This window comes from Berghia stephanieae, chromosome 2 (assembly GCF_034508935.2).
Source record: "Berghia stephanieae isolate SIO BIC M18660-M18661 chromosome 2, UCSD_Bste_1.3, whole genome shotgun sequence".
Classification (NCBI taxonomy): domain Eukaryota; kingdom Metazoa; phylum Mollusca; class Gastropoda; order Nudibranchia; family Aeolidiidae; genus Berghia; species Berghia stephanieae.
The window spans coordinates 121,012,802-121,034,067 of NC_088361.1; the positions used below are offsets into that span (position 1 = coordinate 121,012,802).

Below are 21,266 nucleotides of genomic sequence, written 5' to 3' on the forward strand. Positions count from 1 at the left end.
CATGTAGGACGTGGCATGATGCCTGTTAGGCGATATTGCATTTTTTTTGGACAGAGACAACGCTGTTAACGGCCAAGTACTCATTTTACACCTGAGTACGGTGAGAGAAAGTAAGTAAAGAGCCTTTTCCAAGGGCTCAACTATGCGCCGAGCGAGGCTTGAACCCAGGAACTTCCGGTCCGAAAGCGAGTGTCATACCACTAGACCACATAGTCGCGTTAAGATGTTAAGAAGTCTATGATCTCGACCTAAACGAACTTAATAAGTGCGTCTCAGTCTAGGCCCGTGTCGATCTGAGGCCCGAATAACGCCGTAGTCCCTGCTCTAATGGTTACGTTTGCAAATGTGACCTGGCAAATAATGGGGAAATTTATTGTTTGAAAGAAATTTAGCCTTGCGTTCAATGTTTACATTTTGTCACAGTGCCAAAATTAAACAAAGAATTGAACGTTCAAGTGTAATAGCTATGACAGGTGAAAACATTCATAATATTTTGTATTACGAAAACATGTTATTAAGCATTCCACGACAAAATTGATTTCTTTTAAAATATAATCTAGCCTATTCCATTCTTCATTTGGTTAAAAGTAGAGACTTAATCGTTTTTACATAAAGATTAGTAACACGATGCTGATTCGGGTTGCAAAGAAGTTTGAATTGCACTGCAGTCACTACTCCATCATCATCATCATCATCATCACCATCATCATCATCATCATCATCATCATCATCATCATCATCATCATCATCATCATCATCATTAATACTATTATATTATTATTATTATTATTATTATTATTATTATTATTATTATTATTATTGTTATTATTATTATTATGATGATGATGATGATGATGATGATGATGATGATGATGATGATGATGATATATTATTATTATTATTATTATTATTATTATTATTATTATTATTATTATTATTATTATTATTATTATTATTATTATTATTATTATTATGATAATTATTATTATATTATTATTATTATTATTATTATTATTATTATTATTATTATTATTATTATTATATATTATTATTATCATACAATACCTTATAAGAACTAAATTTGGCCAATAATGCGGCCTTTGGTGCTCTGCGACAGCGATAATATACTGGTATCTTTAGTATGGTAGATATTACAGGTTTCAATCATAACATAAACAAACATAACTCATAAAATTCAAACTTAAGGTGATATAATTCCTTGTTGACGTCAAACCCGTACATTTGAAGATCGGCCAATCTTTTGATCATAGCAATTAAAGACAGTCGATTGTCTATTAATGTATTACTGGTATTAGTAGTGTTGTAAACCTTTGAAGTTGTTTGCAAATAATTGACACCTAGATAAAAAGACGTAGAAGATATCATTAAAAAGATTATTAACAGAAGAGCTCCCAAAACACGCCCCTGGGGAATACCCCTGGTAACTGTACCAAATGCCGAAAACTCACTTCCTAGCTTCGAGTATGTAACTAAGGACGATTTTATCCAATTCAATATGCAACCTCTTATTCCATTCAACTTAGTTTTTGAAACAGCCTAAAGTGTGATACAGAATCATATGCTTTCGAAAGTCCCAAAATATGACATCAATAATTCCTTTTCATCTATCACTGTTGTAAAACTTTCCATCAGTTCAATGAAATGTAGGACACAATAACGTATATTTCTGTAACCATGATGTCAGTGGCTGAACAGGTTGTTGCTTTCAAAATAATTCGAGATATATAATTGTTTATGAATGATCCCATTAATTTGCACGTTGTCGCTCTTTTTAAAGACTGCTGTCAAATTTGTCATTTATTTCTAATCTAACGGCAGAATTCTTTCAGTAAACGATTTGCAAAATATAATAAACAATTCTTCTTCTTCTTCTTCTTCTTCTTCTTCTTCTTCTTCTTCTTCTTCTTCTTCTTCTTCTTCTTCTTCTTCTTCTTCTTCTTCTTCTTCTTTCTTCTTTTCTTCTTCTTCTCTTCTTCTTCTTCTTCTTTCATTATTATTATTATTATTATTATTATTATTATTATTATTATTATTATTATTATTTATTATTATTATTATTATTATTATTATTTATTATTATTATTATTATTATTATTACTATATTATTTATTATTATTATTATTATTATTATTATTATTATTATTATTATTATTATTATTATTATTATTATTATTATTATTATCATCATCATTATAAATACAATCAATACCATTATTATCATTATTATCAGTTTTATCATTATCATCATCATCATAATCATCATCATCGTCATTATTATTATTATTATTATTATTATTATTATTATTATTATTATTATTATTATTATTATTATTATTATTATTATTTCTTCTTCTTCTTCTTGTTATCATCATCATCATCATCATCATCATCATCATCATCATCATCATCATCATCATCATCATCATCATTATTATTGTTATCATATTATTTATTATACATTATTATTATTATTATTTATTATTGTTATTATTATTTATTTATATTATAATTATTATATTATATTATTATTATTATTATTATTATATATTATATTTATTATTTATTATTATTATTATTATATTATTATTATATATTATTATTATATTATTATTATATATATTATTATTATTATTATTATATTATTATTATTATTATTATTATTATTATTATTATTATTATTATTATTATTATAGTTGTTGTTGCTGTTGTTGTAGAAAATGTTTTCGCCAAAGTGAAAAAAGGTGTTTTGTCAGAAAACAACAGTATTGTGATCAAACATCATTAAAATTCACTTTCCAAACACAGCGATGGACATGAACCTCTTGATCGTTTCAATTGTTTATTTAAAACTAGACTTGCAATTTTTTAGAGACAGTTTGGCCTAATAACGTTAATTAGATTCATACGTCGGGGGAATTTACTCTCTCTCTCTCTCTCTCTCTCTCTCTCTCTCTCTCTCTCTCTCTCTCTCTCTCTCTCTCTCCCGTCAACCCATAAAAAAACCATCAAAAAAAACTTGAGCTTTTATATAGCGCAATATCCACTAAACGTGCTCAAAGCGCTTTACAAGGGGTCCCTGACCAACAGCAACACATAACATGTAGGACGAGACATGACGCCTGTCAGACGATATTACAAATTTTTGGGACAGAGACAACGCTGTTAACGGCCAGGTACTCATTTTACACCTGAGTACGGTGAGAGAATGTGAATAAAGAGCCTTCTCCAAGGACTCAACTATGCGCCGAGCGAAGCTCGAACCCAGGACCTTCCGATCCGAAAGCGAATGTCATACCACTAGACCACATAGCCGCACACCATAATACAGCTCTTTTACAATTTGGCCAGGAAATGTTCATTCATTCATCAATCAGAAAAGATTTGTATGAAACAGTGCCAAACAATACAGCTTACGAAAAAATCCACATTAAAAAAAAAACAACAAACAAATAAACAAACCACATACTGTCTCGACTGAGGATTGAACCTCAGAGCTTCAGCTTACCGAATAGACATGCTTCTTCTTCTATTCAACACAGCGGTTACTCGATAGTTAGGGCGATTTAAGGCATTTCTATATTCTTCACAAGGGTTTGTATTTCCGCTGTAAACTCTCGCTTGCATCATGATAAACAAAACAATTGACGATTTGAAACATCGATCGAATAAAAGGACATCCATGTTACATCTCAAAACATTGTTTGAAATATCAGGTTTAATATTTTTTTCCGATTCAAGAATTTTTCCACAAGTTATTTTTTAAAAATGAACATTTATATAGCGCAATTCAAGGGGCTTACAACGCTCAACTAGCTTCACAATATTTTATCTATTTCCCCAGCAGACGATATGGAACCTTACTTTCATTTCATACAGTACATGTCGACTGTTAGGCGTAATTTTTGTACTCTTACAGTATCCATGGCTGCTTATAGCCAGGTACTCATTTAAATTTGAGGCAAAAGGGGTGGGTAATATGTGTACAATGCCTTACAAAACATCGAGGCCAGAATTTTCCACTGTCATAGTCACCCATCAGGCTGCTGATCACGCTTAACATTGCTCGACTCTTGTAACAGGACAAGACATCTTACCGCTGAGCCACTGCCCCACACATAAGATTGGGATTATTCAAACCAGTTAACATTGTGAGGTCCCGGGTTTTAGAGATTTTGCCAAGATGAGGGTCTTTAAATCGATCGATATTTGAAGAACGAGTTTTCCGGCCAAATTTTTAAACACGTGTCTTTCCAAATACGGCAGTCAGCTGGTTAATCTATCGGAATGTGAAGTAAAATTTTTCTGGCTAATTTGTAAAAAAACAAAAAAAAAAAACAAAAAAAACAAAAAAAAAAAAAAAAGGAGGCGAGGTTTTTCTTCTTTTCAGCGTGCGACGGGACCTGGTACACCCATTTCCATAGTTTGGCTGTTAAGTCAAAGTTCAACCCTGCAATGAATTAATTACTGATTTCGTGTCTTTTTATGGATGCCCTACATTAGTTTTACCGTTATAACTTATCGACTTGAATTGCAAATAAGGAATATTACTTTCCACATTAAATGTGAACAACCGCCACAAAAGGGTTTTATGTCCGGGTCAATTAGATGCTGGAAATGGTAATGGTAGTAAATTTATGTATATAGAGCATTTCGTCTTAGCCTCAAGTCGCTTTCACAATAAGTAATGGCATTTAAAATATGCAATATCTACACATAACACTCACACACACAAACACACATTAACACACACACACACATATATATATATATATATAATAATAATAATAATAATAATAATAATAATAATAATAATAATAATAATAATAATAATAATAATAATAATAATAATAATAATAATAATAATAACAAATAAACAAAACAAAAAATAAACCAAAATAAACAAACAGCAGCAGTTATTTCAGTTTTCTGGTCATTTAACCTAAAAATTAAATATTTAGCATCAACATCAGCCTGACACGATTCCAGATTGAGACGATGGGTCACAGCCAGCGACATCTATATACTATTAGTAAACGATGGGTCACAGCCAGCGACATCTATATACTATTAGTAAACGATGGGTCACAGCCAGCGACATTTATATACTATTAGTAAACGATGGGTCACAGCCAGCGACATCTATATACTATAAGTAAACGATGGGTCACAGCCAGCGACATCTATATACTATTCGTAAACGATGGGTCACAACCAGCGACATCTATATACTATTAGTAAACGATGGATCACAGCCAGCGACATCTATAATATACTATTAGTAAACGGTGGGTCACAACCATACTGTTTGAGGTGGTGCACTACCGTCGCTTTCGTAAACTTAAGGCCGCGACATATTACACCAGAGAAACTTCTGAAGTGGCAATCGGGTTTTAATAGGAGACTATTCGTATCTATGTCAGGTCATTTCAAGTCGGTAAAGATCCTCTCGCTCAAAATATTTATGGAATTTGGCCCGTTTTTTGGGTTTATTTTTTTTTTTTGCAGCTTTTTATATTCAGATGTGATTCCTTCTGCCTCAATACTTTCAGACTATTAAACATTTAGTGTATTTGTACGATTGATATAGCGGGAAGAAATGGTGTGTTTTTATTTAAACACATACCATCAATACAAAAATATCATGTTTACCGACTTGACAATGAATACCCACGTACGGAAGGAGCCCCTACGTTTCACGTCTCCGTATTTTCCTTTTAGTCTCCGCTCAAGGCCTGGTACTGAACCAAAAAAAAAGTCACGTCACAAGAGAAGACGATGATCATCAGACGAAAGTGAAAAGTGAGTAGTTGTTGTTAGGATGCAAACTGAGTGACTTCATTTTCGTCTCCTGTTCGTGAATAACCATTATGTCATAGACGCTATAGATTTCTGTAATCTACTCACAACATACACATGAAACATACCAGCAAACAAAACCACGTGTAACCTAAAACCTTTATTTTACTATTCAAACATTTATTTTGTGAGAACTGATCACCCAGAGCTGTTCTAAAAACAATACCGAAGAAACTTCGTGTGTTGTTTCACTTTGTTCGTTGGAACGTTCGCGTTGGGTTTCTGTTCGGTTCGACAACTGAAAACGAGTGAATTGCACTCACTTTACTATGGTAAAACAAGAGACCGACTGAGAGGAAAAGTCAAATGGAGGGCTAGACGGAATGGAGAGGAAAACGAATTCATTCAGCTTGCAGCCTTATAAGTGCTCAAGGAAACAGGATTCAAAAGGTTGAATTATTGATTCAAATTTTTCCCCTGTGATCTTCGTCTTTTTTATGACGATTTTTTTTTGGGGGGGGGGGGGGGGGGGTGTTAGTTTCAGGCTATGCGTTTATGAAGGCTACGGTAGCACCAAATTTCTTGTCCAAGCTCTCGCTGTTCGGGAATAAGTGTGACCAACTGCATCAATTTGGTGTTATGTTAGTTTGTCTAGTAAAAAATACTAAAATTTAAGTCAAAAGTGAAGAGCCGTAACTAAAAACAAACAAAACAAATTAAAAATAACCTTTAACGTATTTTGCCTATTGGAGAAATACATTTGTGACAAATAATCATCTATCTGTTGGTCTAAAACCAAGAACACAGAATCATTTGACGTCATCTTCATTCGTTCCTTACTGACAAAACATGTTTTTCAGTTTGACCATAAAACTGTTATTTCAAACATCGCTCGATGACCCACACCTTATAAAAAAGTATTAAACCTTAGAAATAAAGAAGGGATAGGGTATTGAATGACGAAAGAACAAAATGACATCACTAAGACTACTACCTGATTTTCTAAGATCTTCAAATTATTTTCGCTGTCATGATTTGAAAGCAAAACTTTTACGCCATTAACAAAGCCAATCGCAACTGGCGGGAATCTGTAATTTGGATTGAAATTTTACAATAGTGTAAATGTATGTCAATACCCTTCAACAGTCGAACGTCACTTCCTTCCTAATGACGCATGGTAACGTAGTAACAATGGCTCTAAACTATCGGAACAATGGCGGACGCCCGTATGAAATATTTCTCCGGCGAGCATAAAAGCGTTTCCAGAGGAAAAAAAACCCCATAAATTTGATCATCTTTTGACTTTTACACATTCTGATCACAAGGCATATGAAAAGGGAATGAAAAGTTCTAGCCAGCATGAAGAATAAAAAATAATGATTTTCTTTGTTTAGAACCAAGATGGCCGCCGTTGCCGGGCGGCGTGACATCAGACTACTGAATCCTATTGAGAATAAAATAACTCTCTTAAATTAAAAACCTTCATGTGTCTCTAAGCTATTTAGAAATTAGATAGAAAATTACGAAAGTAAAAAGGGACAATGATAATTATACACAGCCCATGAACGAATAAACAACACACCGCCAGTTTGCAGTTTGCATAGTTACACCACTAAAAGATCGTCAAAGCTTCTTTCGTCAACGACATGAGATAAAATCTATTTGATTTCAACACACGTCATTGTTGGCAAATCGTGGTTAGGTTTGAATCCGGAATGAAAATGTAGACCGAGAAATGTTGACATTGGGGGACAAGAAGTAAACTCCCTTGGATCTCGAACCATCACGTATCTTCGCCATCATCGAGTCGAGAGGTGCCAAGGTACAGCCACAGCAAACATTTTTTTATTCGCACGTGATTTTATTCAACGCCAGGTGGCGTTAATATTTGCCGTGGCAGAAGTTAGAAGGGAGACAATCCTCTCTGGAATCCTCAAACGATTGATATCTCACAATTTAAAGAAATCCTGTCAGGACGGTCAAAGAACTCCCGACTTCTGGCTCTTTTTGATGATGAATGACAATTCCCATAGACGTATTTTGAAAAGATAAAAAAAAGCTAAGTTGATAATAGAAGCACTGTTAAAAATACAGGATTTAAAGAAGAGGCAATATACACATTTCCATGGTCTTCATAAAAGGCCTTTTGACAATTGGTAAACAAGTTCTCAGGCAAAGACCAACAACCTATTGGATGATAATAAGCACATTTATAAATAAAGGTGTCTCTGAGGTTTCAAAACGCTCATTGCCATGATATGAAACCATATTTTTGCTGCACAAGCCACAAGTCGCTTGTATGGCGCCCCTATTTGAATTTGCGTACTTAAAATTTAAAATATGGTAGGCCTATTGTATTATTCACACTTGCGTTGAGTAAAGTGATGTGTGCTAAGCCTCTTATCAAGAGACACAACGTCGGAGAGCAGAGTTTTGGGATCATTGTTAACTATTTGGTCTGAGAACAAAACCAACAACGCTTCACGCTGTTTCAAGACAAGATACGCGGTTACCCTCATCTATGGAAGCAACAACTTTTATAATAAATGTTAGAAAATGAGAATCTAATCCTTACACACTACTTTATAGCAAAATAAGTTTCCGCCAAGTGATACAACCCGAGCTACCTAAACTTTTTTTATGTTTGGCCGACCAGACCCAGGTTCGGGACATGGAGTAACATGGAGAACGTATACTATACCTGACTGAGGGGAGATACCGAGGACATTTGTCGGTAAGAGAAGTCCAATGAAGATTATCCCAAAGGCAAGGAAAGACGATAGGTGACAAGTTGGCATTGCTTGCGGGGTTTTCTCTTTCATTTTAGCCATCTGTGAATGAAACAAGAAAGAAAAAGAATCATAAATATCATGTGACCCAAAGTTTCGCGACAATATTTAGTCGAGATGAACCAATCTCCAAAACGTGATTTTAGAGTATAACCAGTTAACTGCCGAACTCAGGAAAAACTCGTATAGGCAAGAAATTGATAGATTTGTGTCTTGGTGTGATGCCCACCACCTAGAGCTTAACATAAGCAAGACAAAGGAGCTAGTGATTGACTTTAGGAGAGTGAAGGAACCGATAGAACCGTTAAAATTAAAGGACCAATTCGTCCAGCGAGCTCCTCACTACAAATACCTTGGTGTAACGATTGATGACAGGCTCAAGTGGGATGAACATTTGAAAATAATTAGGCATAAGATGTGCAGACGTACATATTTTTTATCAAAACTCTCTCAGTTTAGAATAGATAAAACCCTCTGCACATTATTTTATAGAGCAGTAATCGAAAGTGTTTTGTCATTTTGTATAACAGCGTGGGGAGGCAATTGCTTAGCAGTGGAAAGGAACAAAATAAATTCAAATATTAAAAAATCCATTAAACGCTATATAAATGATGTTGACGATGTAGATCTTTTATACGAGAAATTTTGTATAAATAAAATAACTAAAATATTAAATGACCAGTATCATCCACTAAGACCATCAATTATTATGTCAGAAAGAAGTGGTCGCCCTTTCTCCATTTCAACGAAAACAGAGAGACACCGAAAATCTTTTCTGCCGTCCAGTATTAGGCTTTATAACAAGAAGCAATAATCATTTTATATAATTATTTCTCATTTTTACTTTTCAAAAATATAAATATTAATTTATTCATTTATTTGTTTTGCAATCTTTTCAATTTTCAATTTATAGTGACAGTTTTAACTATTTTACAGTGTTGAAATTATTCATATTATAAAGCTGCTCCTTTTTTATATATACATCCTATTTCCATTGTATTTTTATCTTATTGTGTAAATTATAACACGTCTGTACAAAAAAATTCCTTTTTGGGATGCAATAAAGTATTATTATTATTATTATTATTATTATTATTATTATTATTATTATTATTATTATTATTATTATTATTATTATTATTAGAAAGACACGTATTTGAAAATTTGGTAAGAAAACAGAAAGACACGTATTTAAAAATTTGGTCGGAAAACAGAAAGAGACGTATTTAAAAATTTGGTCAGAAAACAGAAAGAAACGTATTTGAAAATTTGGTAAGAAAACAGAAAGACGCGGATTTTAAAATTTGGTCAGAAAACTTGTCCTTCAAATATCGATCGATTTAAATGACCCTCATCTTGGTAAAAATTCTCAGACCTGGGACCTCGTGAACTTATGGTGACATTGCGGTTAATTAAATTAAAACTTTACACGAACTTGACCTTGGTATTAAATTGGCCTCAAGTTAAAATATAAAATAATGGAATTCAAGTAATAGAGTATGTTATATGAACTGTCACACAAATTCACATTTACAATTTAGGCACCGGCAAATTATGCCCTATGTTGTTTGTCCATGGAGGTGTGCATCCTGGAACAGCATAGATGTCGCTGCATATGCAGCTCAAATGGAATGAAGAATCTCTCTCTCTCTCTCTCTCTCTCTCTCTCTCTCTCTCTCTCTCTGTGTGTGTTTGTGTGTGTGTGTGTGTGCGAGTGTGACCGGGGGGGGGGGGGGGGGGGTGATAGGGTCCTTGGTCTCTACTTTCTTTCTCTCTCTCTCTCTCTCTCTCTCTCTCTCTCTCTCTCTTTATTATTTTTTCTTTCATTGTCTCCCCCTCCCTCTTTCTCTTTCTCTCTCTCTCTCTCTCTCTCTCTCTCTCTCTCTCACTCACTCTCCATGACCTAAACCCCTTGGTCAAGTGGATTAGATTGACACGCGTAACGAGCAAGATTGATTAGGGATTACTTTATACAGTCGATCAATTACACAGGCATGTGATGGGCTCAATGATTTGGTCGGTGTGTTGACACATCAAGAGGTCCAAGCTATCTATCTGCATTTGAGGCTACGCTGCCGAGTATCGAGTTCGATTCTCCGCCCCATCCGTGTCGTGATGTGTGTGAGCGTGTGTGTGTATGTGTGTGTGTGTGTATGTGTGTGTGTGCATTAGTGTGCATGAGTCTGTTTGGGTGTGACTGCATGTGTGTGCATATATATATATATATATATATATATATATATATATATATATATATATATATATACATATATACATATATATATATATATATATATATATATATATGTGTGTGTATATGTGTGTGTGTGTGTCAAAGAGAGGTGAGCGCACGAGTGTGTGCGTGAGTGTTTGTGTATGTGTGCGTGTGTGTTTGAGTGTAAGTGTGTACATGTGAAAATGATTATGTGTATGAGAGAGAGAGAAAGAAATAATGAGAGAGAGAGAGATAGATAGATAGAGAGAGAGAGAGAGAGAGATGGAGAGAGAGAGAGAGAGAGAGAGAGAGAGAGAGAGAGAGAGAGAGAGAGAGAATATGAGTTGTTTTTATAGATAGTATGCAGATGACGTCACTCAGGCCTTTGTTATTGTTTTTGCCATCCGCGTTTGTGAGTTGTTCTCACTAAACTATATTAACCAGACTATAAAAGTTCATGGTTACACAGATTTTGTGTGTTGGTCCGTTATACTTCCGGATGGCAATGTTGTGAACTCCTTGGCCAAGCGCATTCTATCTATTGAACATGTGAAAGTGACCATGAGAGTGAGTGCTTGTGTGTGCGTGAGTCTCCGTGTGTGAGTGTGTATGTGTGTTTAAAGTGCACCCCTCTCATCAAATCCTCCGTTGACCCAAAGCCCTGCAACAAGTGGCATGAGTAAACGGGGAAGTAGGGATTGGGGAGAGAAATAAATGTGCATCGATCACCGGATTAGGTTCACGATGATCGGATAATTTGGTGTTGGGGGAAAAGGGGTGGGGAATGGGGCTTTTTTGTTGGTGGTGGTGATGATGATGATGATAATGATGATAATGATGATTGTAGCAACGCTTGTTATAATGTAGAAGAAGAATATATAGTACTTTTAGCACTCCTACTCTCTTTTCAGTACACTTAAGCAAACGTTGAACAAAACAAAATGGGTAAGATTAAAGTTTCCTTTACCCATAATATGTCACATTCTGGAAAAAACAAGTATTCAAATGAAATTTTTGGCCAGAAAACCCTTGGCCCAAACGGACATCGAATTCCAGGTTTGAGAACTGTCTTTTCAAAGTTTATTAAAGCCAATAAATTCTGAGAAAAACTTCTGCAATCGTTGGATAAATATTTAATTCACAGGTTCAGAGCATGATTCAACGATTGAGTTTTTACTAAGAAATGATAGGATTTTCCAATATTACGGGTAGAAAACTCTACATTATGGCCTTCAGTTGTGCACGCAAAAAGACGCTAGTTGAAAATCTCGCTGTAATCCATAAATCTTTGTTGTTGTTGTTTGTTGTTGTTGTTGTCGTTTTTGTTGTTGTTTTGTTAGGTTTAAAAAAAAATATTCTCGAGAATATGTAGTTGTACTTTCTATTGATCCATAATATACTAAAATTGGTAGCAGGGTAGAATTTTATGACACATTACATAGTACAAAATGTTTTCCAAGCAAAAAAAAAAATGAAGAGTCATTAAATTGCCATTCAGCAAACAGTTGGACACAACTCTGTGTGTAAACCAAACGTAACTTTTACCTACATTTTAATTTCAAGGACCCGTAATCTTACACTAAATAGTGATGCTATAGGTAGTATGCGCTTGGCTCAGAAGCTCATAACATTGCCATCCGGAAGTATAAAGGACCAACACACAATACTGTGTGTATCCATGTACGTTTATGGTCAGGTTAATACAGTTCAGTGAGCATTACTCATAAACGCGGAAGCAAAAAAAAAAAAAATAACAAAGACCTGAGTGACGTCATCTTCGAACTATCTATACGTTTAGCCAAGAAAAAACCCCAGAACATTCGCCAGCTTGGTATAACGTACAAACACAAAACTGTGTGTAACCATGAATGTTTCTCGTCCGATTGGTATAGATAGTATGCAGATGACGTCACTCAGGTATTTGTTATTGTTTTTGCCATCCGCGTTTGTGAGTTGTTCTCACTAAACTGTATTAAAAAGACTATAAAAGTTCATGGTTACACAGAGTTTGTGTGTTGGTCCGTTATACTTCCGGATGGCAATGTTGTGAACTCCTTGGCCAAGCGCATTCAATCTATAGATAGTTCGAAGATGACGTCACTCAGGCCTTTGTTATTGCTTTTGCCATCCGAGTTTGTGAGTTGTTCTCACTAAACTGTATTAACCAGACTATAAAAGTTCATGGTTACACAGAGTTTGTGTGTTGGTCCGTTATACTTCCGGATGGCAATGTTGTGAACTCCTTGGCCAAGCGCATTCTATCTATAACTTATCGAGAACAACTCATAAAATTACTGGCTTAAAACAATAACAAAGAGCTGATGTCAACTTCTTTCGTTCAATACGGTACCCTATTTGTTTTAAACACAAAATCTAAATGACGTGAACATATCTTCCCCTCATCCACCTGCTGCTCCGCTCCTACTCTTACTTCACAACAACCAATTAAAAAATAATAACAAAATAAAATAAAAACTCGAAAAGAATTTGAGCATTTATGGGGCGCGTTTTCCACGAAATGTGCTGAAAGCACTTTGCAAACGACAACACTCCCAACTCCTCCTCCTCCTCCTCCTCCTCGTCGTCGGCGTCGTCATCCTCCTCTTCTTTCTTCTTCTTCTTCTTCTTCTTCTTCTTCTTCTTCTTCTTCTTCTTCTTCTTCTTCTTCTTCTGTCCCTCTTCCTTCTCCTCGTCCTTCTCTACCACGACAACCTTTTTATCTTCCTTCATCTGCCATCCATTCTCTCTATCATTTCACCTGTAGATTACTCAGCTAAACCTTTACGCTAGATAATGAGTCCAGACTAGCATAAACGAGAAACTAAATAAATACCAATACAAACCTCAACCTAGGATTTCAAAAGCTTCTAGAATGTACATTAAATCAAAATTAATTAAACATTGCAATCATTCACTGACAAAACGCCATATTTACATTTTGGCCAGAAAACTCAAACTTTGGCCAGAAATGTTTACTTCTTATAATAATATACTGATAGATTAAATTGACTGCCAACGTGACAACATTGTTCAATCCGGGACCTCTAGTTAGAAGTCTCGGGTTTAACATTTTTTACAAGTTGTGAGTAATTTTAGTTGATCGATATGTGAAATAAAAATTTCTGGCCAAAATGTAAAAAAATGTGTTTTACTAGTATAATATGGTAGGGTAGACATAATTATGTATCTATCGGGTACAGAGACCTGTCAGAATAGATCTGGAATGTTCAATCAGTTTACACAACAGCTCAGTAGTTTTAAAAACAAGAATATATATTCGATCCCCACGAATCGATAAAACGTCTTCACCTTGAATTCATTTAAATTCAGTTGGTTTTTTCTTCTTCTGAGATTCAGCTTTTCCCTGGCACAATATCCACTAATTATGCTCAAAGCGCTTTACAAAGAGTCCCAATCCAACAGCAACACTTAACATGTAGTCCGAGACAGTAGTTGGGTAAGTTTTCAGAAACATTATATTATTACTCCCTCGAAATAATGTCATTGTGAGAATGGGTAAAAATCGTTAACTTATATATTTAATGTAGAGTATAACAAACAAAAAAACAACAACAACCCCCCCCCCCCAAAAAAAAAAACAAACAAAACAAAACAAAAAAACAAAAAACAAAAAAAAACAAAACAAACAAAAAACAAAAAAACAAACAAACAAAAAAAAAACAACATAAACAACAAACAGGCATAACGGGCGAATTGTTCAGTAAAGAAGTAAAACAAGATTCCATATAGCCTAGCTTTATTGCAGAAATATCATATATAAAAAAAAGCACCACAGGGCGAAGCGGGCATTTTAAGATGCGCCTATTTGTTTATTTATCTAGGCGGAGAAGAAGATGACAGATGCCTCTCTTAACCTTATACACAAATCATAACGTTATGGGACGGGCCTTAAGAAAAATATAATTCTATTACTAGATAATAATAAAAATAATAATAGCCTAAGGGGTGGTGTAGGTGGGTGAGGGGGCGGGGGGGGGGGAGGATAATAGAAAATAAATCAGGTTTATTTGGGCGTCAATGAATGAATACATTAGACAACAACCAATCATTGCCTATTTACCCCAAGCGTTCTTCAGATGGTAAACAAGCCAGTTTGGCTATTCACCAATAAAACACAATTATTAACATTTTGGCCAGTAAACTTTATGTTACAAATCTCGTAAGATTATGATGACATGCAACTTGTCAATAAGTCTCAAACCCAAGACTTCTCATATTTGGTTTAAAACCTTTCTTTTTTTTTTTTGCCAAGTTGGAAGTCAAGTTTAATCAAAAGGTATTTTAAGTCAAGGTTTTTGGCCAGTTTTAAGCCAGTTCTGATGTTCAATAATAAAACACACTTAAATATTTTTGCTAGTAAACTTTATGTTTGACTCTCGATCGATTAAGGTGACCATGAACTTGTCAAAAAGTCTCAAACCCAAGACTTCTTTTGAGTGGTTAAAATATATTTTTTTAAAGTTGGGGGTCACTTTCATCGAAAGGTATTTGAACTTGGCCACTTTTTTTTAACTTAAAAAAAGTGTTTAGTCAGTACGGCAATGAGGTGTTATGTATTAATTGTGTAACGAATTTATAATACAAATTATCTAGATCTAGATTGAGCCGGCGTATCTGGCTAAAACCCTTTATTATGATGGCACATAAGTAATTATTATAGCAAAGGATGGTTATATTGTTGTGTAATGATAGGTTGACGATGAGGATTGTGATGATGCTTCTGAAGATGTGTTGATTGTTACGATTATGATTAGGATGATGAAGAAGGTGATGATGGTGACGATGTTGTTGTTGTTGTTGTTGATGATGATGATGATGATGATGATGGTGATGATGATGATGATGATGATGATGGTGATGGTGATGGTGATGATGATGATGGTGATGGTGATGTTAATGAAATTAATGATGACGATGATGATGATGATGATGATGATGATGATGATGATGATGATGATGATGATGATGATGATGATGATGATGATGAATGATGATGATGATGATGATGATGATGATGATGATGATGATGATGATGATGACGATGATGTTGATAAGGAGGATGAGCAGGAGGAGGAAGAGGAGGAGGAGGAAGAGGAGGAGGAGGACGGACGGAAGGGTAACATACAACTGTCACACATAATATATCCTTTTATCACAATATATACTATACTATAAGAAACTCAAAACATTACCACCCTGAAATATAACCGACCAACATACAAACCTATGTTATAACCTTGAACGTTTATAGTCTGGTTAATACGGTTTAGTGAGAATTACCCATAAACATGGATGGCGAAAAGCAATAACAAAGACCTATCTTTCGTTCCACACACACGATGACAACACCTATAATGTGACGCTACACACACACACACACACAGGGAGAGAGAGATAGAAAAAGAGAGAGATAGAAAGAGAGAGAGAGAGAGAGAGAGAGAGAGAGAGAGAGAGTCATCCCGCCCCATGACGACGACGACGACGACGATGATGATGATGATGATGATGAGATGATGATGATGATGATGATGATGATGATGATGATGATGATGATGATGATGATGATGATGATGAAACATGAAATTCGTGTTCAAACGTATGTTTAAAAATATGTTTTGCATGGTATAGATAGAACGAAGTTGACGTCACTCAGGTCTTTAGTTACTGTTTTTTGCCATCCATGTTTATGAGTAATTCTCATAAAACTGTATTTAAAGGTTACACATAGTTTTGTGTTTTGGTCCGTTAAATTTCCGGGTGGCAATGTTGTGAGTTTCTTAGCCAAACGCACATCATCTATAGATATGTCAACTATTAAAAAAAAAATAATCAGAACAATTTGTTTTTAAAAAATTCAAATTAACCATTAAATCTGTCATACTCTGGAAAAACACGAATTAAAAATTTGAGCAGAAAACTCGTCCTTCAAATATCGATCGATATAAATGACCCTCATCTTGGCAAGTGCTCTCAAATCTAAGACTTCATTAAGTTCCAGTTTGGGACTTTTTTTGCCAAGAGGATCATGATTTAAATTGATTTATGTTTAAAGGACGAGTTTTCTGGCCAAATTCTTGAACACGAGGTTTTCCAGAGTATTCAATTCACTGGTTCATAACGATTAGCGATATTAAAAGATAATCTATAATTCTGCGGCTATGTGGTCTAGTGATATGACACTCACTTTCGGATAGGAAGGTCCTGGGTACGAGCCTCGCGCTCGGCTCATTGTTGAGTCCTTGGATAAGGCTCTTTACTCACATTCTCTCACCTTACTCAGGTTTAAAATGAGTACCTGGCCGTTAACAGCGTTGTCTTTGTCCGAAAAATTGTAATATCGCCTAACAGGCGTTATGTCCCGTACTACATGTTACATGTTGCTGTTGACCAGGAACCCCTTGTAAAGCGCTTTGAGCACGTTTAGTGGATATTGCGCTCTATAAAAGCTCAATTTTTAAAATTTATATCACAGTATCAACAACAACAATAGCAACACAATCTTGGTAAATATGTTCATCTTGAAAGAGGAGAATTATAATTATACATAATGTCGCGTGAAACTCAAAAACAGTCGCATAGCTTACAATACAATACAAGACACGAACACACATACACACGCCCCCTTCACACACACACACACACACACACACATTCATTCACACACACACACACACACACACACATCTTATTTGGCTTGATCAAATATACTTGGTATGAAGGAATCTTCGCGGCTCTAACTACCTGTAAAACACACACCTTTCGTCAAGTCAATACTAAACCCGGTCGAGATAGCTTTATAAATTGGCTTCAACAACATGAGAACGGATATGTACTACCATTCGACCCTTAGGAGCCGGAGATTGCTTGCTATCCTTTGGACATGACGCTGGTCTGTCGCAAAGTACTTTCCGCCAAATCTATCAGACAGCTACCTATTCACTGCAGTGTGGACAAGGGGAGTCAGAAAAAAAATAATCTCGACTGCATCCGGGATCGATCACGTTCCATTTGCATGTGAAGCGAGTGTTCTACCAACTGAGCTATCGGAACCCCCAAGCAACCTTTAGACAAGAATGAATTAAATGAGTTATTGCTATCTTACGTTTTAAACCTGGCCTTTCTCTCTCTATACTGCTTGAATAGGAAGAATGCACACAATTTTTTTTTTTCAAATTTGGTTGTTTTTCTCACACATGTATTGCTCTAGATTTCACATTAACGTATCAAAAACGGACCCAGTCTTTGTAAGTCTTAGTGTAAAGCTCAAAGTTAACTATGGTTACGCTGGGACCCATCGTAAACTTATATTGATAGTATGCGCTTGGCTAAGAAAATCACAGCATTGCCATCCGGAGATATAATGGACCAACACACAAAACAATGTGTAACCATGAACTTTTATAGTCTGGTTCATACAGTTTATTCCGAAGTACTCATAAACGTGGATGGCAAAAATCAATAACAAAGACCTGAGTGACGTCTATCTATAGCCTGACACTGACAAAAAAATGACGTCAAAAGACAAGTCTTTGGCCACAAAAGAAAATAAATCGTGAGTTATATTCAATAGTTCAACCGATGGCATCACTGTCTCCTTGAGCACCCCTTACGACAACTCACTAGGCGCTGAAAACAAATTTTAAAATGACGTCAAAATATAAGTCTTAGTGGGCCCTAGCGTAGCCATCGTTAACATATAGCCTGACACTTGAACCGTAGCCATCGTTAACTTATAGCCTGACACTTGAACCGTAGCCATCGTTAACTTATAGCCTGACACTTGAACCGTAGCCATCGTTAACTTATAGCCTGACACTTGAGCCGTAGCCATCGTTAACTTATAGCCTGACACTTGAACCATAGCCATCGTTAACATACAGCCTGACACTTGAATCGTAGCCATAGTTAACATATAGCCTGACACTTGAATCGTAGCCATCGTTAACTTATAGATAGTATGCAGATGACGTCACTCAGGCCTTTGTTATTGTTTTTGCCATCCGCGTTTGTGAGTTGTTCTCACTAAACTGTATTAACCAGACTATAAAAGTTCATGGTTACACAGAGTTTGTGTGTTGGCCCGTTATACTTCCGGATGGCAATGTTGTGAACTCCTTGGCCAAGCGCATTCTATCTATAGCCTGACACTTGAACCGTAGCCATCGTTAACATATAGCCTGACACTTGAACCGTAGCCATCGTTAACTTATAGCCTGACATTGACCCAAAAATGACGTCAAAATGCCAGCTTTTTGCCACAAAAGAAAACAAATCGTGAGTTGTATTCAATAGTTCAACCAATGGGACCACTTGTTTCCATGAGCACTACTAACAACTCACTTGGCGGTGCAAAATCCAAACAATGACGTCAAAATGCCAGTCTTTTTGGGTTTCAGTGCGTAGACATCGTTATGTTATAGCCTGATACTGAAATCCAAAAGGACTGGCAGTTTGACGTCATTAGTTGGTTTTTGCACCGCCTAGTAAGTTGTCGTTAGTAGAGCTCATGGAAACAAGTCATTTCATTGGTTGAACTATTGAATACAACTCACAATTTGTTTTCTTTTGTGGCAAAAGACTGGCATTTTGACGTCATTTTTGGTCAGTATCATAACTTTACGAAGGCCACGTTCAGTGTCAGGCTATAACAACGATGGCTACGCTAGAACCCTCTCGGACTGGCAGTTTGACGTCATTTTTTAGGTTTGTGTAGCGTCTAGTGAGTTGTCATTAGTAGAGCTCAAGGAAACAAGTTATTTCATTGGTTGAACTATTGAATACAAATCACGATTTGTTTTCTTTTGTGGCAAAAGACTGGCCTTTTGACGACATTTTTTGGTCAGTGTCAGGATTTAACTTTACGATGGCTACGCTGGAACCCACTAGGACTTATCTTTTGACGTCATGTTTTAGGTTTGTGCACTGCTTAAGAAGTGGTCGTCAGTTGTAGTTAGTATTTTAGGAAACAAGTGATCCTATTGGTTGAACTACTGAACACAACTCACAATTTGTTTTCTTGTCATTTGACGTCATTTTTTGATCAGTGTCAGGTTTATAAGTTAACGATGGCTATGGACGGCTCCACTCACTTTTCTGAATTAGTATCACCTCGACTCGCTACCGTTTTAAGACGATTGGTCACATTTATGTATGACAAAAATAAAAACAAAAAAATTGAGCTTTTATATAGCGCAATATCCACTAAATGTGCTCAAAGCGCTTTATAACGGGTCCCTGGTCAACATCAACATTTAACATGTAGGAAAGGACATGACGCCTGTTAGGCGATATTACAATTTTTCGGACAAAGACAACGCCGTTAACGGCCAAGTACTCATTTTACACCAGAGTACGGTGAGAGGATGTGAGTATAGAGCCTTCTCCAAAGACTCAACTACGCGCCGAGCGAGGCTCGAACCCAGGACCTTCCGATCCGAAAGCGAGTGTCATACTACTAGACCACATATGACCCCGCGTGACTCTCAGTCAGTCCGCATAAGTCTACGTCATGTCAGTCAAAATCTATTCGCAATAAAAAAAAATCACCTGAGCATTTATCTTTATTATTGACCTCCTTCCAAAACAAAGACGCCGACCTTTATGTAAATTTTATGACTCTCGACCCAATTGGATAACCCTATCATTTATCATGATTTATTGCGGCTTTCAACTTACATAGATACAGCTTTTCATTTATTCAATACCCACAATAACTTTTGTCACCCGAAATAAGTGACTTAACCAATATTTTTTTTTTACGAGTTCAATGGATAATTCATCTCGATTAATGAATAAATTCGTGAATGTAATGCTCATATACTTGTCACCTCCTCTTCCTCCTCCTCCTCCTCCTCCTTCTCCTCCTTCTTCTTCTTCTTCTTTTCCTCCGCCTCCTCCTCCTTCTCCTTCATCATCATCATCATCATCATCATCATCATCATCATCATCATCATCTTCTTCTTCTTCTTCTTCTTCTTCTTCTTCTTCTTCTTCTTCTTCTTCTTCTCCTTCTTCTCCCTCCTTCTCCTTCTCTTTCTCCTCCTCCTCCTCCTCCTCCTCCTCCTCCTCCTCCTCCTCCTCCTCCTCATCATCATCATCATCATCATCATCATCATCCTCCTCATCATCATCCTCTTCCTTCTCCTCCTCCTCCCTATCCTCCTCCTCCTCCTTCTTCTTTTTCTTCTTCTGCTTCTTCTTCTTTTTCTTCCTCGTTATCCCTGATATTGTCTTCGTGTTTAAATGTCTAATTGATGAAGAAACGCCATTGTCTTCCTGCACTCTGACAAGGACCCATACAATTTATGTACACGGATCCTCATCTCATGTGACCCATCGCTTCAAACAGTGTTATAACAGAATGAACTTGGGTCCGCATTCGTGTACCGTCGCGAACCCGTCAATAAGCTTCGTCACAACACACC

At 35.9% G+C, this 21,266-nt stretch overlaps 1 protein-coding gene across 12 annotated transcripts in view; it reads right to left on the minus strand.

Annotated features, from left to right (window-relative positions):
• Positions 1 to 21,266, minus strand: part of LOC144966454 (uncharacterized) — a 147,697-nt gene that overhangs the window by 96,037 nt on the left and 30,394 nt on the right. For all 12 annotated transcript variants that reach the window (XM_078902998.1, XM_078902997.1, XM_078902995.1 and 9 more), the window contains exon 2: positions 8,519 to 8,648. In XM_078902998.1, coding sequence (XP_078759124.1) covers positions 8,519 to 8,648 — 130 coding nt within the window. The remainder of the gene's footprint in view (positions 1 to 8,518; positions 8,649 to 21,266) is intronic.